The sequence below is a fragment of the Mya arenaria genome, chromosome 6, assembly GCF_026914265.1.
Source record: "Mya arenaria isolate MELC-2E11 chromosome 6, ASM2691426v1".
In the NCBI taxonomy this organism is placed as follows: Eukaryota; Metazoa; Mollusca; class Bivalvia; order Myida; family Myidae; genus Mya; species Mya arenaria.
Genome location: NC_069127.1, coordinates 18,938,635 through 18,959,551, shown reverse-complemented (window position 1 = coordinate 18,959,551; position 20,917 = coordinate 18,938,635). Strand labels below are relative to the sequence as shown.

Here is a 20,917-nt window from a genome sequence, read left to right as displayed (position 1 = left end):
CGTGTAAACTTCATATTATGCAATACGGCGCATACATGTGATATCAACACTTTGATTTTCCGAATATGTAAGAAATCTAATAAAGTATACATTAAACCTATGTGTTTACCGACAAAATATTTATCCGATGCCTGTGACGGGAGGTCACTGCGTAGAAGTTTTTTTTCTATTTCGTAGGGTTAAAACATTTTGACTGGTTCACAGTGCCGGTATTTCGGAATGTTCCTACCTTCGTCCATTCATTTCCGTCAACATGTTCGGCCTGAAAGTAGCACGCTGTGTAGTACCGATGTTTGCTCAATGTGTAACAAGATCTAAAGCATTAACAAGTAATTTTGTACCTATGAGATTATATGGCTATGCATCGAAGAGGAATTTTTCAATGACGGTTCCATTGTGGAAGAAGGAAACGTAAGATTTGACAGTTTGACTGTTTGACATTTCGAATGTCATTTGATGATTTGTGTCAATTGTGATGAGGTGATCATAGTGATCACAAAAATATAAACCATGAATTGGAAATTGTCCGATATAAGTGTAGCGTTAAGAATTTAGCCTCAATCTTAAGCGCACATTTAGGAATTATTAGGAAATTAGTTCAGTTTTTGGATCAGAGATAATCGGCAATCTCTGTATGTAACATCAGCTCTGCTGATAATAAGCACGGACATGTATATCACTAATCACTTGCATGTCCATGCAATGAGTAATGGATCTGCATGTATTTGTGTAATATTGTTAGGGCCCATATTGCTCAACTTGCCAACGATTCTTAGCACACACTTGACTTTGAGAGTATCGGAAAGACCTGACAGTTAAGTTATCATCATAGATTCTAAATATCATTATCCACTTGGATAAAATTGTATTAGCATTCAATATCATAAGTATTGATATACAGTACATATCGAAGGAACCTTCCAATTCATGATCTATATGTCCATGCAGTAATTAATATATTGTTTATAAAATAAGGTTGTTTTTTTGCTGTATCTATATATGAGCCTCATCGCGCGATTTTGGGCCTTCAAACATATATTTGCTATAATAATGTTTTAAGGTATTTGATTAAATGATACTTCAGGAAAAAATTCTGAACAATTCATGATGATGTCACTTAAATTGCAAAAGATACATGTTTACAAGTGAGACCATGTATTGCACATTTTGAATACTAAATTTGATGTCATTCGCATGAAGTCATTACGAAAGCACAAATGACGTGTAAAATTAATGTTTCACTATTACAACTAGCTTACAATTAAATTATTTTCTTATCACAGAATCTTTAAGTAACATAAATTAAGATTAAAATGATGAATCATTTTTAATACATTAGGCTGTTTTAAACACAGACTATTACCCGGTAATGCTGTCAAAATATCATATGTCAGGACGAAATCCATGGAAACATGAGTAAACCAATGGTCATAAATCGTCGAGAAAATGATCCACCAATGACAAACCTGTCAAAGAAAGAAGTTTGGAAGAAATTGATATACACAGAAAAAAACATTATATTTGGCATTTTTCATTAATAATTATTTCATTTGTAATAATTATGTCCCGAGGCCCAAATTTGCGCGATGCCGCTCATAAAGAGTTAGAACGAGCTTTGGCAGACATCTCAAAAACATTGTGTTTGTTGGTCCTGAAAGGGTTTAGTCCGTCTCACTGATAAAATATTTTTCAGACATTTTTATCAGGATAGTTTTAAAAGATGCGCCATATATACTCGTGTTGTTTTTTTATGGTAATATTGCCTTTTTTCTAATGCAAATCAGTGAAATAATATGGGTTTTAAATAAAATTGAGTGACAAAATCAATGGAATGTACGGACAGATCACATTTACATTGAGTTATATTAAATTGTATTGGTATTATACATGTCAACATGTTTTGTACTTAAAGCCTCAGTGTCCCTTAGAATTAAATAATAAGAGAAAGAAAAAAAGTGAGCGTATAACTTTGTAAGTGTCTCATATAATGTCTGATAAATTCCTGAGGTCCACACGATGCTTTAGTAATAAGAAATGTTTGGGAATAACAACAAAATTCCAAACGGGGTCACTGACTTAATATATACCTAGATAAGTGGGCGGGGCATAGCACTTTTCAAAGTACCTTAGAAGTTGCCGGAATAGACTGGAGAAACAACCAGAGAAATACTGAACATTTACAAATGAAATTTCACATAAAGAAATTTAGCTTCTAAAAAATATGTGATGCAAGTATTTTCAAAAGGAAAGTTATCAATGTTGTTTAGAGAAAAATCGCAGATTGGTACTCGTTCATGTTTTTTTTAAATGCACTTTCTTGTGTGGCAAATCATAGCATGTGTTCTGTTTCCCATTCTGCTAACACAAAATCTCTCCAATTGCTGCAAGTATTTAGCAGTGGTGAATTACCAGTATTATAAATCAATATGTTGACAGGAATTTAGAAAGTAATTAGACTTCTTAACACTTCTCCCTGCTGGGTAATAACAGTCCTCTTCTGGGTGATAACAGTTCTTAGAATTTCCAGTGAGAAGAGTATCACACTCCGGGCACAGGTGTCATGGTTTGGGGTTTATTTCTGTTATTCAGATCATGAGATCTTGATAAAATAAGGCATTCAAATTGATTTAACATATGATATCGCGTAGCTTAATAATATACAAGGCCCATTCAAAAAATATGTAAGAATATAAAGATATATGTAAATATTTCTAAGTTTGGTTGCATTATTACACAACCGTTTATGTTAATTTACTACAATATTTGCACACAACCCCTTTTTAATTTGCATATGCTCTGTCTTAGCATTTTGTTGTTAAAACAATCCTCAAAACACCAAAAAGTCAATAAATTTCCTTGCCTTTTCAATAGAAAACGGTAGTGTATATTTTCACAGAAAATAATAAGAAGAAGTCAAAATCTTGATATGTTATAAAGTAAGTCTACATACTTTTTGAATGGCCCTCAAATTGAGAATTCCCAGAGCAATTTTGTAAAAATCTTTCACTCATGTTTTATTAAGCCAAATATCTGTATTTTTCCAGGGTGTCTGTGACGTTTGTATGTTCTGACGGTACCAAGTTGAAGGTGGACGCAGCTGTTGGGGACAATCTGCTGGATGTGGTCATTGACAATGATGTTGATCTTGATGGATTTGGTAAATACTGCTTTGTCCATATAATATTTTTGATGTATGTGATCCGAGTTTTTATGTTTAAAGCAAAACAAAGTGACCATACAATATCTACAATGACGGTTATGTTGTGTGTTTCACATTCCTTACAACCAAGGATGTTTGTGATAAAAAAAGCTTGTTCTTCATATAAAAATCATCAAAATTGACGTAAATGTGGTTTACCTTGTTTTCAAGTTTGGTATTAATTGAATGTAAGAATGAAGTATGGTAGCCATTGTTTTAATATTTAAACAGACTTCCAAGGTGAGGGTTCCTTGTTTCAAACATTGGCATAAATCATATTGTGGTCAAAAGTTCTCATTTTTAACATATTCTCTGAAGAAACAAAATTAGATAGATTGTATAAGCTGCATATGGTAATATTATAATCAAGCCAAAATGACTTGGTTTACTTTGTGTCCTCATAAGTGTTTTTATACAAGGCTTTGCATGAATGTGCATGAATGTCAAAGTAAAACAATTTAGCCAATACAGTGCTGCTGCCAGGATTTTAAGCCTATAAATGTCACGAGGGATACCTGCAAGACTGTTGTAACTACCTGAATTTAAAGAAGGATATACCCCCATCCTATGGGTACCCCTCAATGACATAGCGCAGCCCTATTTGTTAGAGTCTGTTGGAATAAATGAATTGAGTTTTTTTCGGCATTTCTGTAGAACTTAATTAGCGCAAACCTGTCCAAGAACACTTGAAGCAATGGTTTGCATGTTGCATTTATATATTTCCCTATTTCTTGTCCAGGTGCTTGTGAGGGAACACTGGCCTGCTCCACATGTCACCTGGTCTTTGACAAGGCTGATTATGACCGCTTGCCATCCGAGCCATGTGATGAGGAACTAGACATGCTGGACCTGGCGTATGGAATCACAGACACGTATGTTTATATACATTGATGCTTTTCACTGAGGACTTTCTGCTGCAGATTGCTTTTATTTTACAAAGGATTTATTTATTTATATATACTAAAATAACATATTTTTTTGCCAAATAAGTCTTGTTGCAAAATTAGAACTTCACTATTAGCCTAAATGACATATAAAGACCATATCATGCTAACATCTGTGATTTATGTCATCATTGCGTCACAAACACCTTTTATACCATGATATAGAAATGATTAGTTTACGATACACTGTCAGAAATACTTTTTGCTTTGTATTAGTACATTTTCACAGAAAAAATTCGACATTTTTTCAATGGGTTCTAAAACCAGTAAAATAAATTAAAAGTTTTTCCTCAAGTTTTTCACGTGTATTTTTGCCTGCGTCTCATAATCCCTATCGTCTTATAACCAGTCATTTATGGTAAAACATAAAAATCTCCAAAATTATTCTTTAAATGAATTGTATTTCTGACTTCTACATGTAGGTCTCATAAGTTTGAAAAAATGTCATGTTTAGCAATATATTTTTTGTGATGTCATTTTATTTTGTTTTTTTCAATAACCAATCACGTACACAGGTAACTTATCATTCCTCATACAGTATATGAACAACATTACCTTTCATCAATTTCAGGTCGCGCTTGGGGTGTCAGGTCATAGTGTCAAAAGACATGGAAGGCCTGGTAGTAAGTGTCCCTGCAGGAGTTGCAGACGCTCGGGAACCATCTTAACGAAGGCTCAAACTAGGTGCACCTAGTGTGAACATGTATTAGTGCTTAGAGGCAGGGCTTAGAACAATTACTGTACATATGGAAGTTTAAATTGATGAAAAATGTTAATGACATCTTCATTTAATCCAGAATGCAATTGGGCTCTTTGCTTCATCACGAACATGTATGATCAGAGATTCAAATGGCAAAATCTTGTTTTCTCTGCAGGTAAATTATTAAAAAGATAATAATTCTTCATAATGAAGTCAGTAGCAGCTCTGAATGTAGGCTGTAAGGAAAGTCACGTCATTAGTTCAATTTCAATGAAATCCAAAATTGTTCTTAATTCTTTTTACTAACATTAATTATTAAAACAAAATTTGTAAGTCAATTATCCCAAAGTACTTTTGTATTGTGGTGAAATGGGTACTGACGTTGCGGACGAAATGTTTAAAAATATTCCACTAGCTTGGAAACATCTGTAAATACAGGGTTTCATCAGACCCGAAAGCTCTTGCAAGATCGTTATCAGAGAAACAGCGGAGTTGCCTCATACATGTCGTCATAATCCTATTTGTGTGAAAGAAATTGATGAATTTGATATTTATTTTTATTTTTAATATATTACAAAAAAATGTAATAGAAGTGTTGATTAAAATCATGAATGTAAACAGTTGCATAGAAATGCATATTGGTAACTTGTATATTTAATCAAAATTTCTATTAATTTTTAGCTCGACTATTCGAAGAATAGGTGGGCTATACTACTCGCCCCGGCGTCAGCGTCCGGTTAAAGTTTTAGGGCAAGTTGGGATTTTCACTTATAAGTCCAATACCCTTCATTCAATTGACTTAATACTTCACACAGTTGTTCAGGGCTATCACATGATGAGGTTAGGTAACTCCATATTATTCTTTACACAGATTATGGCCCATGATTGACTATGGAACTTAGGTTAAAGTTTTAGGGCAGGTTGGGATATTTATTAATAACTTCTATACCCTTTGTTCAATTGACTTATTACTTCACACAGTTGTTCAGGACCATCACACAATGAGGTTACATAACCCCATATTATCCTTAATACAAGTTATGGCCCCTGATTGACTTAGGTTAAAGTTTTAGGGCAGGTTAAAGTTTTAGGGCAAGTTTTTTTTTATTTTGAGGCATATTTGTATATTCTTAACCACATTTTCATAATGGGAAATCAAGTTACTTGAATGACTTGCGTCATTATTCGGGCGGGCTGGTGGGAGGGCAGCATCAAAGTCACCTTATGTATCGAATAATTTTAGTTAGGTTTGACATAAAGAGACCAAACTTGGTAATATTACATCGTTATTGTATTCACTTCTAAGTCAAAGCGGCGTAGTCGAGCGCGCTGTCTTACGACGGCTCTTGTTGTCAAAATTGTGGAAGGTCAGATTCATGTTCATAGATATTGTTATATTTTTATAAAATTATAGCTTTAAATCCGTGTATAGGTTGCTAACAAATATTTGTTGAAATATTTACAAAATATGCATTGTGACAGGGATTCATTTTTAAATCTGCTCGAGTTGATCTTTCGTGACTCGATATATTGTACAACCATGGGTGCTGTGCAAGTATCTTGGGAGTCCCAATCATATCTTTGTTCACATATTAATGGAAAACAATGCATCCTGCAGATGAACTTGTTGAAGAATCCTTTAATGGGCACCAGGACCCAAGAGGCCCAGCAAAATGAATCACTAATAATAATAATAATATCTTTATTTAGAGAAGGTATATACACATTATGACATAATTACAGGTTTAACCATAACAACATCATATTTACAATGTGGCCTTCTATGAAGAAAAACAAACAAACAAAAACAAAATGCAATTGGTAAATCATAAAACATCTGCAACGCACTTATACATTTGCATACAAGAACTACTGATGTTTTGAATATAATTATTCTATACAAATCATGTTTAATTAACATAACAATTTAAGTTATTTCAATAAACTTCATGTACACGCCGACAGACACTCAATAAAACACAACAATTCATTAACAAATAACAGTTAGTTCAATCTTTAATGTGTAGGAGTATTTCAAAATATAGGAAATGTTGTACAGTAAGATGATGGTGGATGACAATCATGAATGATATAGTAATTGAATCATCTTAAATATTGCACAGTAACACTTACATTTATTATTAAATCCCTTTAGATTCCAGATGGATATAACTTGTTGCCAAAACTTTTTGATAAGAAATATATATTTTTTTCCGCTATTAACATTGATTATTTTAATTGTTATTAAAAGAAATATGCACATGTATGTACATATAAGATTTACTGTAGAACTGGAGTTTGCTTATTAGATTTATATATGTGTTAATTCAATACGTTTATTTTCATTCCATTACTGCTTTACATATGAAAAAATAACTTCAAATATAAATAAAATATAGGGTACGAAATGATAAAAAAATCGGAGGTAATGAAATGGTGGAGGTACGAAATGACTATAAACCTTTTAAAAGCGTCAAGAAACAACCAAAGTTTGCAATATGTATGTGTTATTTAGTTATTATCAATTTTATATTGTGTTGAAATTTTTGAATGTACATTCTTCGTCATGTAAATAATTTGAACTGTTCTGGATATTGTCTTGTCGGATTTATGATTATTGTTACATGTGCAAACTATTGAAAATAAATGGAAATAAAGTTTTTTACAGTTGCTTAATACGAGTTGATGTGAAGAAGATCTGTTATTGAGATATATTTTTAAACTGAGCAACTTCATATCCATGTTCAGAAAAATGCAAAATAATAATGTTGCATTACATTCTGGGGCGTATATTGTATCAGTGTACATGACGTATATTGTATCAGTGTACATGACGTATATTGTATCAGTGTACATGACGTATATTGTATCAGTGTACATGACGTATATTGTATCAGTGTACATGATGTATATTGTATCAGTGTACAAGACGTTTATTGTATCGGTGTACATGACGAATATTGTATCAGTGTACATGGCGTATATTGTATCAGTGTACATGATGTATATTGTATCAGTGTACAAGACGTTTATTGTATCGGTGTACATGACGAATATTGTATCAGTGTACATGGCGTATATTGTATCAGTGTACATGACGTATATTGTATCAGTGTACATGGCGTATATTGTATCAGTGTACATGACGTTTATTGTATCAGTGTACATGACGTATATTGTATCAGTGTACATGACGTTTATTGTATCAGTGTACATGACGTATATTGTATCAGTGTACATGATGTATATTGTATCAGTGTACATGATGTATATTGTATCAGTGTACATGACGTATATTGTATCAGTGTACATGGCGTATATTGTATCAGTGTACATGGCGTATATTGTATCAGTGTACATGCCGTTTATTGTATCGTATATTGAATCAGTGTCCATGACGTATATTGTATCAGTGTATATGACGTATATTGTATCAGTGTACATGACGTATATTGTATCAGTGTACATGACGTATATTGTATCAGTGTACATGACGTTTATTGTATCAGTGTACATGACGTTTATTGTATCAGTGTACATGACGTTTATTGTATCAGTGTACATGACGTTTATTGTATCAGTGTACATGACGTTTATTGTATCAGTGATGTTTATTGTTATAATAACGGTGTACTTGACCGATATCGTCACGGTGTACATGGCGTATATTTGATCGTGGTAAATGACGTGCTCGTATTTTGTTATGGTGGTCATGATGTTTATTGTAACAGTGTATTGACGTAAAGTGGAACGGAGAAAATTATGTTTATTGTAGTATACCACCTTAAATAATTAATTATTTTTTATGCTCCTTTTTACATATGTAAATGACAAATCACCGGGTCTTTAAACATTATAATTCTATGTCTAGTTTAGCAGGCCTTATATAAAATAGTTACCGGTACTATTCTGTTTATAAGGCACGCTGCGAAGTGTTTATGTTTAACCGCTTAGTACAGTTAAACAGACACATATTTTAAAGGCACCCGTCTAAACAAGACTGTGATCGAAATTGAAATTTGCTTGTTTTATAGAATCAGATGTATTTCCATATAGAAAGCTCATATTTAAGTTCCAAGCTATAACGTGCGGTATTATATATAAGCAATAGTACAGAACACTAATTAAGGGCCTCATTTCATTAAAGCCGCCGACCACAGAGGCGGTAGTCAACCCGTAAACATTGAAGAGTCTTTAAGGCCTAGTTTAAGAAATGTTTCGCATGATAATCCCCTGCTGTGCATCTCCTGTTAAATGCACTCGTGTCACAGTAGGGGCCAATTTCCTGTGTATTCGTTTATTGGCTCAGGGCCATTTAAGGTCCATTTCTATTATAAAACTTCCAAAACTGCACATCAGGATACTCAGATCGGAGATCTGATAAGAGGGATTAAGATCAATAAACAGAGGTTGTGTACTGTACACAATTTGTTTGTTGTTGTTGTATAGTTGTGTTGTTGTTGTTGTATTTTTAGGGGGGGTCACTTTTAGAAGGGTTAAACTATGCTTTTAAGTATTGCCGAATGCGTGTATCGTAATGATGTACATGATGTATGGTGAAACGTGGCATTGTAATGAAACATGAGCTAGTCTTCAAGAAAAAAAGAAAAATATGGTTATTCTAGCTGATATAAATCTGATATGAAATAAACTAGAATTTTTTGCATCTTTATCCATCTTTCCAGTTGAGAATTCAAGATGATGCTCAAGGCCTTCTACACCACGAATGTCTAAGTCTGAAAGCTATTTATCAAACGGGCACACTCTTGGACTTAAAGACCTTAATGTCGATGGAGACCATGACTTTCTGCTATATATATCATATCGTTCGTGTCCTGATTTTGAATTTATGATTACCTTGGCATAATAATATCATCATAATTCGTTATTTTCAATGATAACGATTCCAAATTGCGCTATCAGTTCTGACCCTTATCACAACACTCGAATATAAAAGGTATCGTTATTTGACGATATTTATTTTTGCGGCTGTGAGTGATACACATCATATCTGATAACTAATTTTTAAATAAAAAAACGTAATCTATAAACTAAGTGAAATAGCTACCACAGAGACAAACATTGGCTGCTCAAAGATGGAATCTCCTGGCGACTTCCGGTTCTCAGTTTCCGATGGAGGCGCGGCCCGCGCGGCTGTTCCCGATGTTGGAGTCGGAACGGGAAACGGAGGAAAACAAGAACACAAAGCGGAAGACCGAGACTGATATGCGCATCTTCACGGCCTTCTTGGTACGTCTGTTTGTCTTCTCCTCAGCAAATGTTGTTGTGTTACATACTGCTTGTAAAAAGTACGAGCTGGAGATAAGTCTCAAAGTTAGGTAACTTGCGGCTTTTCGCACTAAAACCACTACGATGCATGGCGATCGAAGGACTTCACACGTATACGAAATCAGTAAACAAATACATATGTAAATATACATTCATACATATTCATGCCAACTGTTTGCATTGTTCAGGTGTCCTTAAACGAGACGAGACCGCCGCACACGATTCCGCCCGCAGATCTCGACCGCCATCTCGCAACCTATTTTGCCATCATCAAGAAGCATGACGGGAACGATTATGAGGCGGCGAGTCTGCGCGGGATGCTTTGCAGCATAGAGCGGCACCTACGTACCAGAAACTACCCCGTATCCCTCACCAGAGACGCTGAGTTCGCCAACACTCGAAACATGTTGAAGGAAAAGCAGAAATTGTTACGAGAGCTGGTTAAAAACGACAAAGTTGAACGACAGGACTCGCTGGCATCTGTTGCGGTTCAGAAGCTGAACCAGCTGTACTTGGCGAAAGAATTCGGTCCGCACAATGCTACGTCTGTCCTAAATGCGCTTTGCTTCTCATTCGTGGTCCACCTAAAGATTAAGAAGGCGGTCGACCACAAGCAACTGCTGTGGGGTGACGTCGTGCTCCTCAAATCGGCGGCCACCGAGCAAGAGTATCTGTGTTACCAGCCACTTGCCGGGTATGAATACTGCCGACTGCCACTGAAGGGCTTATCAAACTTACGGGTGCTACCCTCCGCCAGGGAAAGCTCTCTCTGGGATCCTATCGCAATCTATAAGCTCTACCAATCAAAACGCCCACCCTCCATGATGTCACAAGGTAGTCCGTTCTATCTTGGTGTGACGTCACCGCAGGAGGAGGAGTGTGCGTGGTATAAACCAGTTGCTATGGGTGTTAATAAACTCAACGACCTAGTGCGCATGATCAGAGATATAACCGGAACTCTCCCCGCCACAGCCCCTGCTCCCACCCATAATATCTCTGCAGTCCATTTCGGCTCGCTAACTGGTCATGCCAACACCGATTCCGGGATACATCAGGCTGTCCTTAGCACCAATCGTGCAGCAAGCAGGGAACAACCACTATCGTTGTCAGACCTTAGACACAACTCTGTGGACGACAAAGTCAGTTTGGATAGCTATGCGGCAAGCGTTGGGAGCGATCTAGCGGTTGAAAGGGATCGAAAGTCGTCCCAAACAGATACATGTATACCTGAGACATCCAATTCCAACTCCGTAATTTCAGGGACAAGCTTGACTTCTCCGATTTATTCAAACCAAGGTAAGTTACTTATTGGATAGTCTCTACCTATGATGGCTTTGAGTTTATACTGTTATGATTAACATCATTTGATTATACGGTTCAGGATAACAAGTAAAAATCTCAAGATAGAAGTATTATATCTAAAAATGTATTTTTTACAAAACTATAAAATTAATGGTATCGAAGTATTGCAGATAAAAAAACAGGTATCTAGTTCATACTGTAGTTCCAGACAATTCCTAAATCTTAAAGGCAATTCATTTCAAGACCCGTGACAATCTCATTTACATAGAAACCAAACATTATATATTAATTTGGTTTTTGCACAGTTTCTGTGCAAGCTGCCATGACTGTCAAATGTATTGGCCTTGTGCGCTCGATGTGCTGCGACCATTGAATTTACAATTATCAGTCAGACATTGTACGAAATACTGATAACAAGGTTGTTGCTATACTGTGGCACCAACTATTACTGATACGGCACAAATCTTTAATGACTCCCAGGGATGGTCGGTCATTGTCTGACCGCCACTCCTTGATGTTAAATATAAATCCTTTATCAGTACTATAACCTTATGAATTATAAATTGTCTGCAAACAATGATGATGCCATTTTCGCAAAGAAGTTAAGAACCTAGCTGGCCCCAATTTCTCGAAACTTCTTAAGTCCCTTGTAACAGGATAAAGCTAATCTCACTATTTTTGTTGTTCTATCAAATGCGTTATATTAACTTCTTCAAGAAATTTTAGAAATTATGTAGAATAATCTGTATGATTATCAGAATAAACCTTTTTTAACTTATCAAAATCGATTTTCAGAATGTAATTTGGTTAATTGAAATAAGCGACTTAAGCCTGTTAAGCTTAAGAAGTTTCGAGAAATTGGGGCCTGTATGGAAAGCCTTTACGCGCATTACATGTAACATACACCAATAATATTGTGTCGCAAATGAACATATTAACTGAAATATTAAAACACAAAGTATATCATATAACTGTGTGTTGTGCTCAATAAGAAATTATAACTATGAACTAGTATCATATATTGAAAATTCTTCGCATAAGCTGGCCTAACATCTTGCTCATTCTCTACAAATGTTTAGATGTCTTAAAATTGTTATCATAAAATACGAACAAAGGCTACTGTGGACATCTATATATGTTTTAAATATGCGCAACCGTTTGCAGATGCGGATTCCGGTTCCCGGGCCTTGGAGGAGGCGAAGCGGCGAATCCTGGACGAATTACACGGACTAGAAAGCGGGGCGCGGGACCTGATACGTCCATGGCTACAGCGTCTATACTTTGACGAATGTAAGAATATAAAACTAAATGTATAGTAAGAATTCATTACATACGAGTGAGGGTAAAATGTAACGTTTCGCGCCTATACAGCTAAAGATGTTGTACAAACCTCAGATGTTGCATTTTGAAGGAGTGAGGCGCAGAACGTCTTGCGAATGATAATTATCAATTTGTAGATTGTATCCTAAATCCATAAACTTCTTTTTCAATAATACGGTGTTTTTACTAATTCGTAATTGGATCATTTGTTTGAACAAAACAAAGAATAATCCATCATACAGGTGCAAATACAAGTATTTTTCCAATTACAGGTACCAATATATGGAAAGAAGCCGGGACAAGGACGATTTCCCTGAAAGTGACCTTGGATATTGACAGTGACTGCATCAGGTCACAAAACCCAGTGTCTGTTCCAGCTAATGTACAAGTATGTTTGTCTTTTATTTTGTTTATATAAATTTGTCCATGTTTGTTGTTTGCAATAATGTCAACTTCATCAGTTTTTGTATGGTCTGAATTATATAAAAGAATTCTTATCTACTCAATGCTTAAAATGAAATAACATAACATGACATAATTATATAGATAAAGTAAACAACTATAAGTCATTGTATAATATTGCAGAGAGTTTTCTTTGTTTTCGTGCATTCATTAATTCTGAAATTGAAACGGTAACCAGCAGGCAGTGCTACTTCCGTGCATTAAGTATAAATTAAAACGATATTTCAATATACGCACTCTACTTACTGAACGGTGTCCATGACAACATGGATCAAAACAGTTTTTGTTTAACTCATCACACTCGTCATTGAATGTATGCACTCGCGCTTCGCACGCGTTGCCTTACATATCCCCGGTAGAGGGTGCAGTAACTATTAATGATATAACAGCAACTATTATTGCAATATGCTTGTACATTTTTATCAGATTGTGAGTCAAAACGAAGAGAGAGCCAGCGTCAACTGTTCAGATGAAAACCTGAGGAGTGACTCGAAAGCCTCGAATGAGGTGGAGGTCATTTCGGAGGAGTCGGAAGCGCAACAATCAGTTGACTGTTTGACACACGTGTCCAACGAAGGAGAAAATTCACACACGGCACCGATTAAAGAAACGAAATTTTCTGTCAAAAGGGCACATTCATATCCTGGGAGTCTGCACTGTGAAATTCCAGAAAAGGTTTACCGACCGTCGGTGTCTGATTTTGAAAATGAAGACAACGCCGCAACTGCCAGTACGCCAGTTAGTAAAGCAGATACCGCAGATGAAGCCAACAGTGAAGTACATGAAAACTCGTTACCCACTTCTGAAAAGATAACAGACTCTTCTTCTGACATCGCCAATACATTTCCTCTGCCAAATATGAATGGACACAACTTGCCGTTCGCCTCTTGGGCATACGACCCCCGCTTCACGATGCTTTTGAGAAATGACTTCATGCAAACATACCGAGGTTTTATTGAAGCTTACAATGCCAGTAAAGTCAAGCAAGGAGAATAAATGTGCATAATTTACTATTATCTTTATTTTTATTTAGATTGGTCCGAAAATGATAGTTTCTGCATTATACACTTCAATGTAGTCACTGCATTTATTTCTTTAGACCTTGCTGTCAAGGATAACCCGTTAAAGTGCAAGCACTTATTTCCAACGGGGTCCTTTGTTTTTGCCGAAGGGACAGCACGCCTAAGAGACAGTGGTGGGCTTACAAGGAAGTCTGGGTGCTATACACTAGCTCCTTTTCGAAGAGACCCCTTGGTTCTTTTACGTGCTCGGTGTAAAGCACCGATACACGGGGTACAACTTTCCTGGGTTAAACCAGTACTGAGTACACCACTGATCAGATATCAAGAGGAAATATGAGAACATACATCTGATCAGTGTATCGGTCGTAGAATAGTTATAGAGAAGAGCGACGTATAAATTGGATACACAGTCCGTCGATAAGCAGACCTCTTTTGTCAATGATACTATTTTTTTCAATTTTCTTGATCTTTGATCCTTATTTTACATATGAACATTTTAAATACATACGGTATACACTGGAATATATATATCAAAATGACTGTACACTTTCAAGGGTTGCGTTATCATGGCAACAAAAAGCTGCATAGTTCATTTGAATATTATTTGGGTCTGTTAATCATTTAAAATAATAAAATACGCATTGTGTAGAAATACAGCTAAACCATTTAAGATTGAATTACAGACAGTTAAACATGCTCTTCGCTGTTTGATATAACTTAGCACTTAAGTACCTCAACTTTCTGCAAAGAGTTTTACATGGGAGATCACTGCGTCGGAATTTGTCACATACTTTTTATTTATTATAATGTAACCGACGGAATCTTCAATCGTTTGTGCGACCGAGACGGGCACTACCCAATGAGCGTTCATTGATTCAGACGATCATCTCCAAGGTAAACAGCAATGGCTCCCCCTGTACAAATAGAAATTTACGGTCTTGTGAACGATATAAACTTCCAGCGTGCAAGATTTTGCGCACAGGTAAGACAGTTGTAGTTGTTTATTTATTTTCCATAGATTAAATACAACAGAATAGCTGCAAAAATGTGTTGCTTTAAAATACCAACACACATCCTCATCTGGAATGTTTGGATGGTTTGCCCCAAACGACACCAAACTTAGAGATGTTAAATTGATGTCGACATGAAACTTACATAGGTTCCTTGTTTCGAATTTGGACCCATAACAAAGCCTACTCCCAGATTAGTTTTACTTAAATTCACAGGCAATCACCATTTCAATTTTATATTATTAATAGTTGAAGCCTGGAATTATAAATATTCTGGTTTCCCCAAGCTAATCCTCCGGTACAAACAAAACTATACGGTTTTAATATACACATGTTACTTCAGAAAGAATAGAGTCATTGGTCTGTTACATGAATTTCAATAGCTCGAAATTCACCTTTTATTTGTACCAACATGGAAAAACCCAGTTTAGTGAATTACGGGCTATATAATTATATTGACAACATCACAGACCTGGTTTAAAGGTTTGTAATAATATAACTAGGAATAAAAAATAAGTATTAGAGAGGCCTAGATTGGATTCAAACAGTACTGTTTTCAAATTTGCTGAGTAGTAAACAAAGCTGAGAAAGCACCTTTAAACTTACAAAACTATTATTTTAGCATACAGTTCTGGTATGTATACATGTACGTGTATGTAACATCTATTTAAGGACCTTGCAAACAAGCATCCAGATGTGTTCCCAAATCCTATCACAGATGGAATGGTTGAATTTGAATGGGATCTTTACATAGACGCCAAAAGAAAGGTAAGCTTCAGAAAACATTGCAATAAAAAAACAACAGCAAAACATTGCCACAAATATTCTGGATACTATTTCATTACTAAAAAAATATCATTACATTTTGCCTTTGAAAATGCATAACTATTATAATCATGCAAAAGATGTAATTGTTTAAAATCTTATGGATTTTTAGCTCCACTGGCCGAAGGCCATGGAGCTTATGTCGTCACAGATTGTCCGTCGTGCGTGCGTGCGTGCATAAACTTTTACTTTAAACGACATCTCCTCTGAAACTGATAAGCGGATTTTGACAAAACTTCACAGGAATGTTCCTTTGGTGGTCCTTTACCAAAATTGCTCAAATGGTTCTGGTCCATTGCACAATATGGCCGCCAGAGCTAAAAATAGCAAAATCTTTAAACGACATCTCCTCTGAAACGGTTCGGCAGATTTTGATGAAACTTGACAGTAATGTTCCTTGGGTGGTCCTTTATTAAAATTGCTCAAATGGTTCTGGTCCATTGCACAATATGGCCGCCACAGCTAAAAATAGCAAAATCTTTAAACGACATCTCCTCTGAAACGGATAGGCAGATTTTGATGAAACTTGACAGAATTGTTCCTTGGGTGGTCCTTAACCAAAATTGCTCAAATGGTTCCGGTCCGCTGCACAACATGGCTGCCAGGGCAAAAAAATAGAAAAACCTTTAAAGAACATCTTCTCAGAAACCGATGATCAGATTTTGATGAAACTTAACAGAAATGTTCCTTGGATGGTCCTTTATCAAATTTGCTTTAATGGTTTCGGTCCACTGCACAAGATGGCCCCCAGAGGTAAAAATAGAAAAACCTTTAAACGACTTCTCCTCAGAAATCGATGATCGTATTGCAATGAAACTTGACAGAAATGTTACTTGGGTAGTCCTTAACCAAAATAGCCCAAACAGTGTCCACTGCACACCATGGCTGCCAGAGCTAAAAAATAAAAAAAACTTTATACGACTTGTCGTCGAAACCGATGACCTTTTTTCGATAAAACTTGACAGAAATGTTTGTTTGGTGCTCCTTTACTCAAATTGCCCAAATCATTTCGGTCCACTGCACAACATGGCAGCCAGAGCTATTAAAGTAAAAAAATTTTTTAAATAACTTCTCCTCAAAAATTGATGATTGTATTTCTATGAAACTTGACGAAAATGTTCGTTAGGTGGTCTTTGCTTGAACCTTTTGGCCAGTGGAGCACAGGCACTGATGTGCCTCTTGTTATTTTTGCAGGAGTTGCGTGGAGACACATGGACATTCAAGGACAAAGCTATTGCATTTCAAAATGGTAAACTTGTTGGAGGACCTGAGGATTTCATTCAGTGGGCTGTGGAAAACTTCAACTATGAGGAGTATAGACCTAAACCTCTCCTTCAGACTCTCACAGAAGAAGCATATAAAACTGCCCTTAATGACAAAAATGTAAGAGTTTAAGCAGTTTAAATATCTGAGATTTAAGAGAATTAACTTTTAATTGCCATGACATAAATGAAAGGGTTTGAGATTAACTGTTCTGCCGACAAACAAAAGCATGTAACATAATATAATATTTATATGCTGATATATTGAGACTACTTGATTTTTTATTATACAGTTTTTTTAAGTGTGCCCTATGTTAAGCTGTTTTTCCAAAGTCATAAATCAAGGTACTAATCGGTTACTTGAAATGTCATTAATTTTGTTTGTTTCTTTTATTGTTCTTCGTTTTTCAGCATGACTTTGTGTATGTGGACATAGCCATTGGTGATGAACCAGCAGGCAGACTAGTGATAGAAGTAAATTAATAGATGATATCCTAATCAAATTATAAATAGTAATATTATACATATAATGATAATAAATCTTAATTCAACCAAAAAGTAAAAAAAAGCTTATAATAAAAGTGTTGAAGGAGAGTGTTGAATGCTCAAATATAATTAAAGAAGTACAAATTTTGAAATAGTATATTTTATTATTCTGCCCTGAACACTTAAATATATGATATATTAACACTTCAATAGTATATTAATGTATACCTTCACCGTAACCAGTGTATGCCAAAACAAATGTTATTGACATTTCTTAAAGCTAATTTTAGTAATACACGTGTTTCTAAATATTATTCCAGCTATTCACAGATGTGGTTCCAAAGACTTGTGAAAACTTCAAGGCCCTGATCACAGGAGAAAAGGGAAAATCTGAGACCTCAGACTACAACTTGTGCTACAAAAAATCTCTTTTCCATAGAATAGTACGCAATGGATGGATACAGGGCGGAGGTAATAAATTGATACGTTAGATCAATAAAATCATAATTTAACAATTTTATAAACCATACTGGAGATACATTGCATCTTCAAATGATATTATTCTCATAATTATTATTACTATTATTATAGTTATTAACCTGTCTGTTTTTGCAATGGCAGACAACACTACATGATACATTAATTATACATTGTATGTATTTTGGTATATCATTGGTGTCTTAATCACCCTGTCGCTGTTGTCTGCTGCATCATGCAACAACTTAACATTTGGGCTGATACAGATGTTTATAATGATAAGCAAGTCCAATAACTGGCTTACATGCCCCTGGACAAACTGAGACACCTTTGTTCATTATAATATTCAGTACTGAATGATATTTTCGTTTTTTGAATACTGGCATTTACATGTATATGTGCGTTTGTACAAATCTTTTCTTTGTATTTCAGATATATATCACGGTAGAGGCAATGGAGGCGAATCCATCTATGGACCTGTCTTTGAAGGTGGATTTTAATTTCTATTTTTTTTCTTTTACAAGTATTGGGTAATGAAAATCTGATTGTTATACATGGTATTTACATGGCAAACAGACTTCTCATTTGGATTGGCATGCTGTTGGATGTTAAGATAAGGATACTCCAGGATTTCCGTTTCACTAAAGGATCTTAGTAGTACATCTACAAAAATCCTAAATCTGTAGGGACATCGCAGATATTCATATGTTTCACTTCCTCAACTATTTTTACTTGAATGCTTGCTAAAATAATTTTCTCACAAATAGATAGCGAAATAAAGAAATTATGATTCTTAGGTCATTTTCCATGCTACCAATATCTTTAAGGAAATGCGACCCACTAGAGTGATTTACTGATTGATAATTCCGTTTGAATAATTGGACCTGGATGTGTACATAGTCATGCAAATAGTTAATGGCAAATAACATATGACAATTACGTGTAAGATAATAGGATATGGGGATTTTGGGCGTAAATGACATCGTGTATACATACATTGTAGTGGAAAGGTATTTACATGTATATTGCCATCTCCTGGGGCGCCGTAATCGGCATGACGAACAAGGGTCGCCGAACGAAATGTTAACGTAATACAGTTTGTAATTTAGACTTCTATTATAATCCTTAAAATGATTTTCAGACGAGAATTTCGCCGTTCCCCACTCCCGGCGCGGGGTGATTGGAATGGCAAACAAGGGTCGCCACACAAACAACTCACAGTTCTACATCACCCTCGAACCCGCACCGTGGATGAACACGAAATACGTCGCCTTTGGGTAAGACTTATAACTGAATGTTACCGTCTGTTTACTAGTCATTTTAAGCATATTGCTTAAATGTAAGTTTCTTCATCATCTTTTTCTTCTTCTTCTTCTTCGTCTTCTTCTTCTGCGGGTTTGTCGTTATGCAAAAACTTCAAACATAACTCATGAACCGTACAACATATTCGAATGAAACTTGGTAAAGATTTTGCCAGAAACAAATTACACACACATACATTAAGACCCATAACGCTGGTTTTAATATATTTATAAGTTATGCCCCTTTTTTAGACTGAAAACAATAACAGCGGACGAGTGTTTGCGTTCGCTCCGCGGTGCTCTCCTTATATGTGGAGCAAGTGAAATCACTGTGACTTATATATTTGTTGAGTTTTGCCCCTTGAGTACCTGGGATAAGGGAGAAGTTTTTTGGTGTAGCTGATCATATAAACGCCGGTATGAAAAATATCCCCCAATTGAAATATTTCTAAAAAAGTGAGTATTTATGTGTTTGTTTTTTGTACGAACAGGCAGGTGATCGAGGGCACGGAGACGCTTGCTAAGATGGAGCGTGTAGACACAATGAATGAGCGTCCAAACTCCGAGATTAAAGTCACTGACTGTGGCGTCTGCACTTACGAGTTTTAAGCGGGGCACCAACCAGGGAAAACTACATGAACATTCTGGATACACCCAAAGATTTAATGTTTTTATCAAAATATATGACAACAACAAAATGATACAATTTATGTTCAGAACTAAACTAATGTCCTTAAGAGTTGATGGATGTTGTCGTTTCTTTCATTTCTGTTTCATTTAATACTGGGTGAACTATTTCTGTTCTCTGAGATTCGAGTGAGGATAACATGTGGTTCTGTATAGTATTTAAGAGAAGGAAACGTGATCGAATTACACAGGTATGTGATATGTCAAATGTTTTATTTACTTGTTTTGATATTGTTTAATAAAATATACCATATTTGTAATTTGTTATTATATACCTCCCTTAAAGCGCACACTACAGGTTGATAAAAATAAGAAAAATAATCATGCATTATCATGTTTGACTCATTTTTATACAGATATATAAAATATAAGCCTTCATAGAATTTGTTTTAATTAAAAGCTACGTGGCCACAAATTCCCCGCCAAAATATCGGTAATATTTTTTATCTGTACTCCATTCAAATTTTTTGTTTGTTTTTTGATCATTAAAGTCAAATGATAATGAATTTTTACATCAACCTATATTTTGAGCTGAGCTGCGGCATTGAAGTAATAAAATATAAAAAAAATATTCATTGAAAGCTGCCCCCACCCCCTCACTCCCCCCGCAGGTCCATTTAGGTTATCGGTG

General features: G+C 35.4%; 3 protein-coding genes across 3 annotated transcripts; all 3 read left to right on the top strand.

The window, feature by feature from the left end:
- Nucleotides 1–227: 227 nt before the first annotated feature.
- On the top strand, nucleotides 228–7,504 carry LOC128236762 (adrenodoxin-like protein 2, mitochondrial). Its single transcript, XM_052951865.1, has 4 exons — nucleotides 228–411; nucleotides 3,045–3,157; nucleotides 3,939–4,071; nucleotides 4,715–7,504. The coding sequence occupies exons 1-4, from the start codon at nucleotides 254–256 to the stop codon at nucleotides 4,809–4,811; spliced, it is 501 nt and encodes a 166-aa protein (XP_052807825.1). The 5' UTR covers nucleotides 228–253; the 3' UTR covers nucleotides 4,812–7,504.
- Nucleotides 7,505–9,926: 2,422 nt separating this feature from the next.
- On the top strand, nucleotides 9,927–14,226 carry LOC128239481 (uncharacterized). Its single transcript, XM_052956136.1, has 5 exons — nucleotides 9,927–10,093; nucleotides 10,321–11,428; nucleotides 12,599–12,724; nucleotides 13,027–13,142; nucleotides 13,643–14,226. Exons 1-5 carry the CDS (start codon nucleotides 9,977–9,979, stop codon nucleotides 14,210–14,212), a joined length of 2,037 nt encoding a protein of 678 aa, XP_052812096.1. The 5' UTR covers nucleotides 9,927–9,976; the 3' UTR covers nucleotides 14,213–14,226.
- Nucleotides 14,227–15,087: 861 nt separating this feature from the next.
- LOC128238772 (probable inactive peptidyl-prolyl cis-trans isomerase-like 6) lies at nucleotides 15,088–20,542 on the top strand. The gene is made up of 8 exons (XM_052955012.1): nucleotides 15,088–15,220; nucleotides 15,921–16,016; nucleotides 17,268–17,456; nucleotides 17,747–17,809; nucleotides 18,142–18,292; nucleotides 18,731–18,787; nucleotides 19,440–19,575; nucleotides 20,091–20,542. The coding sequence occupies exons 1-8, from the start codon at nucleotides 15,143–15,145 to the stop codon at nucleotides 20,206–20,208; spliced, it is 888 nt and encodes a 295-aa protein (XP_052810972.1). The 5' UTR covers nucleotides 15,088–15,142; the 3' UTR covers nucleotides 20,209–20,542.
- Nucleotides 20,543–20,917: the final 375 nt, after the last annotated feature.

What these genes read in the sequence shown, in the direction of transcription:
- LOC128236762 (XM_052951865.1), top strand. Translation starts at nt 254, where the DNA reads ATGTTCGGCCTGAAAGTAGCACGCTGTGTAGTACCGATGTTTGCTCAA. An exon ending in TGTTGATCTTGATGGATTTG is followed by an intron (nt 3,158 to 3,938) that starts GTAAATACTGCT and finishes TTTCTTGTCCAG; the next exon opens with GTGCTTGTGAGGGAACACTG. An exon ending in GCGTATGGAATCACAGACAC is followed by an intron (nt 4,072 to 4,714) that starts GTATGTTTATAT and finishes CATCAATTTCAG; the next exon opens with GTCGCGCTTGGGGTGTCAGG.
- LOC128239481 (XM_052956136.1), top strand. Translation starts at nt 9,977, where the DNA reads ATGGAGGCGCGGCCCGCGCGGCTGTTCCCGATGTTGGAGTCGGAACGG. An exon ending in TCCGATTTATTCAAACCAAG is followed by an intron (nt 11,429 to 12,598) that starts GTAAGTTACTTA and finishes AACCGTTTGCAG; the next exon opens with ATGCGGATTCCGGTTCCCGG. An exon ending in GCGTCTATACTTTGACGAAT is followed by an intron (nt 12,725 to 13,026) that starts GTAAGAATATAA and finishes TTCCAATTACAG; the next exon opens with GTACCAATATATGGAAAGAA.
- LOC128238772 (XM_052955012.1), top strand. Translation starts at nt 15,143, where the DNA reads ATGGCTCCCCCTGTACAAATAGAAATTTACGGTCTTGTGAACGATATA. An exon ending in GTGCAAGATTTTGCGCACAG is followed by an intron (nt 15,221 to 15,920) that starts GTAAGACAGTTG and finishes CATCTATTTAAG; the next exon opens with GACCTTGCAAACAAGCATCC. An exon ending in ACGAAATACGTCGCCTTTGG is followed by an intron (nt 19,576 to 20,090) that starts GTAAGACTTATA and finishes TTGTACGAACAG; the next exon opens with GCAGGTGATCGAGGGCACGG.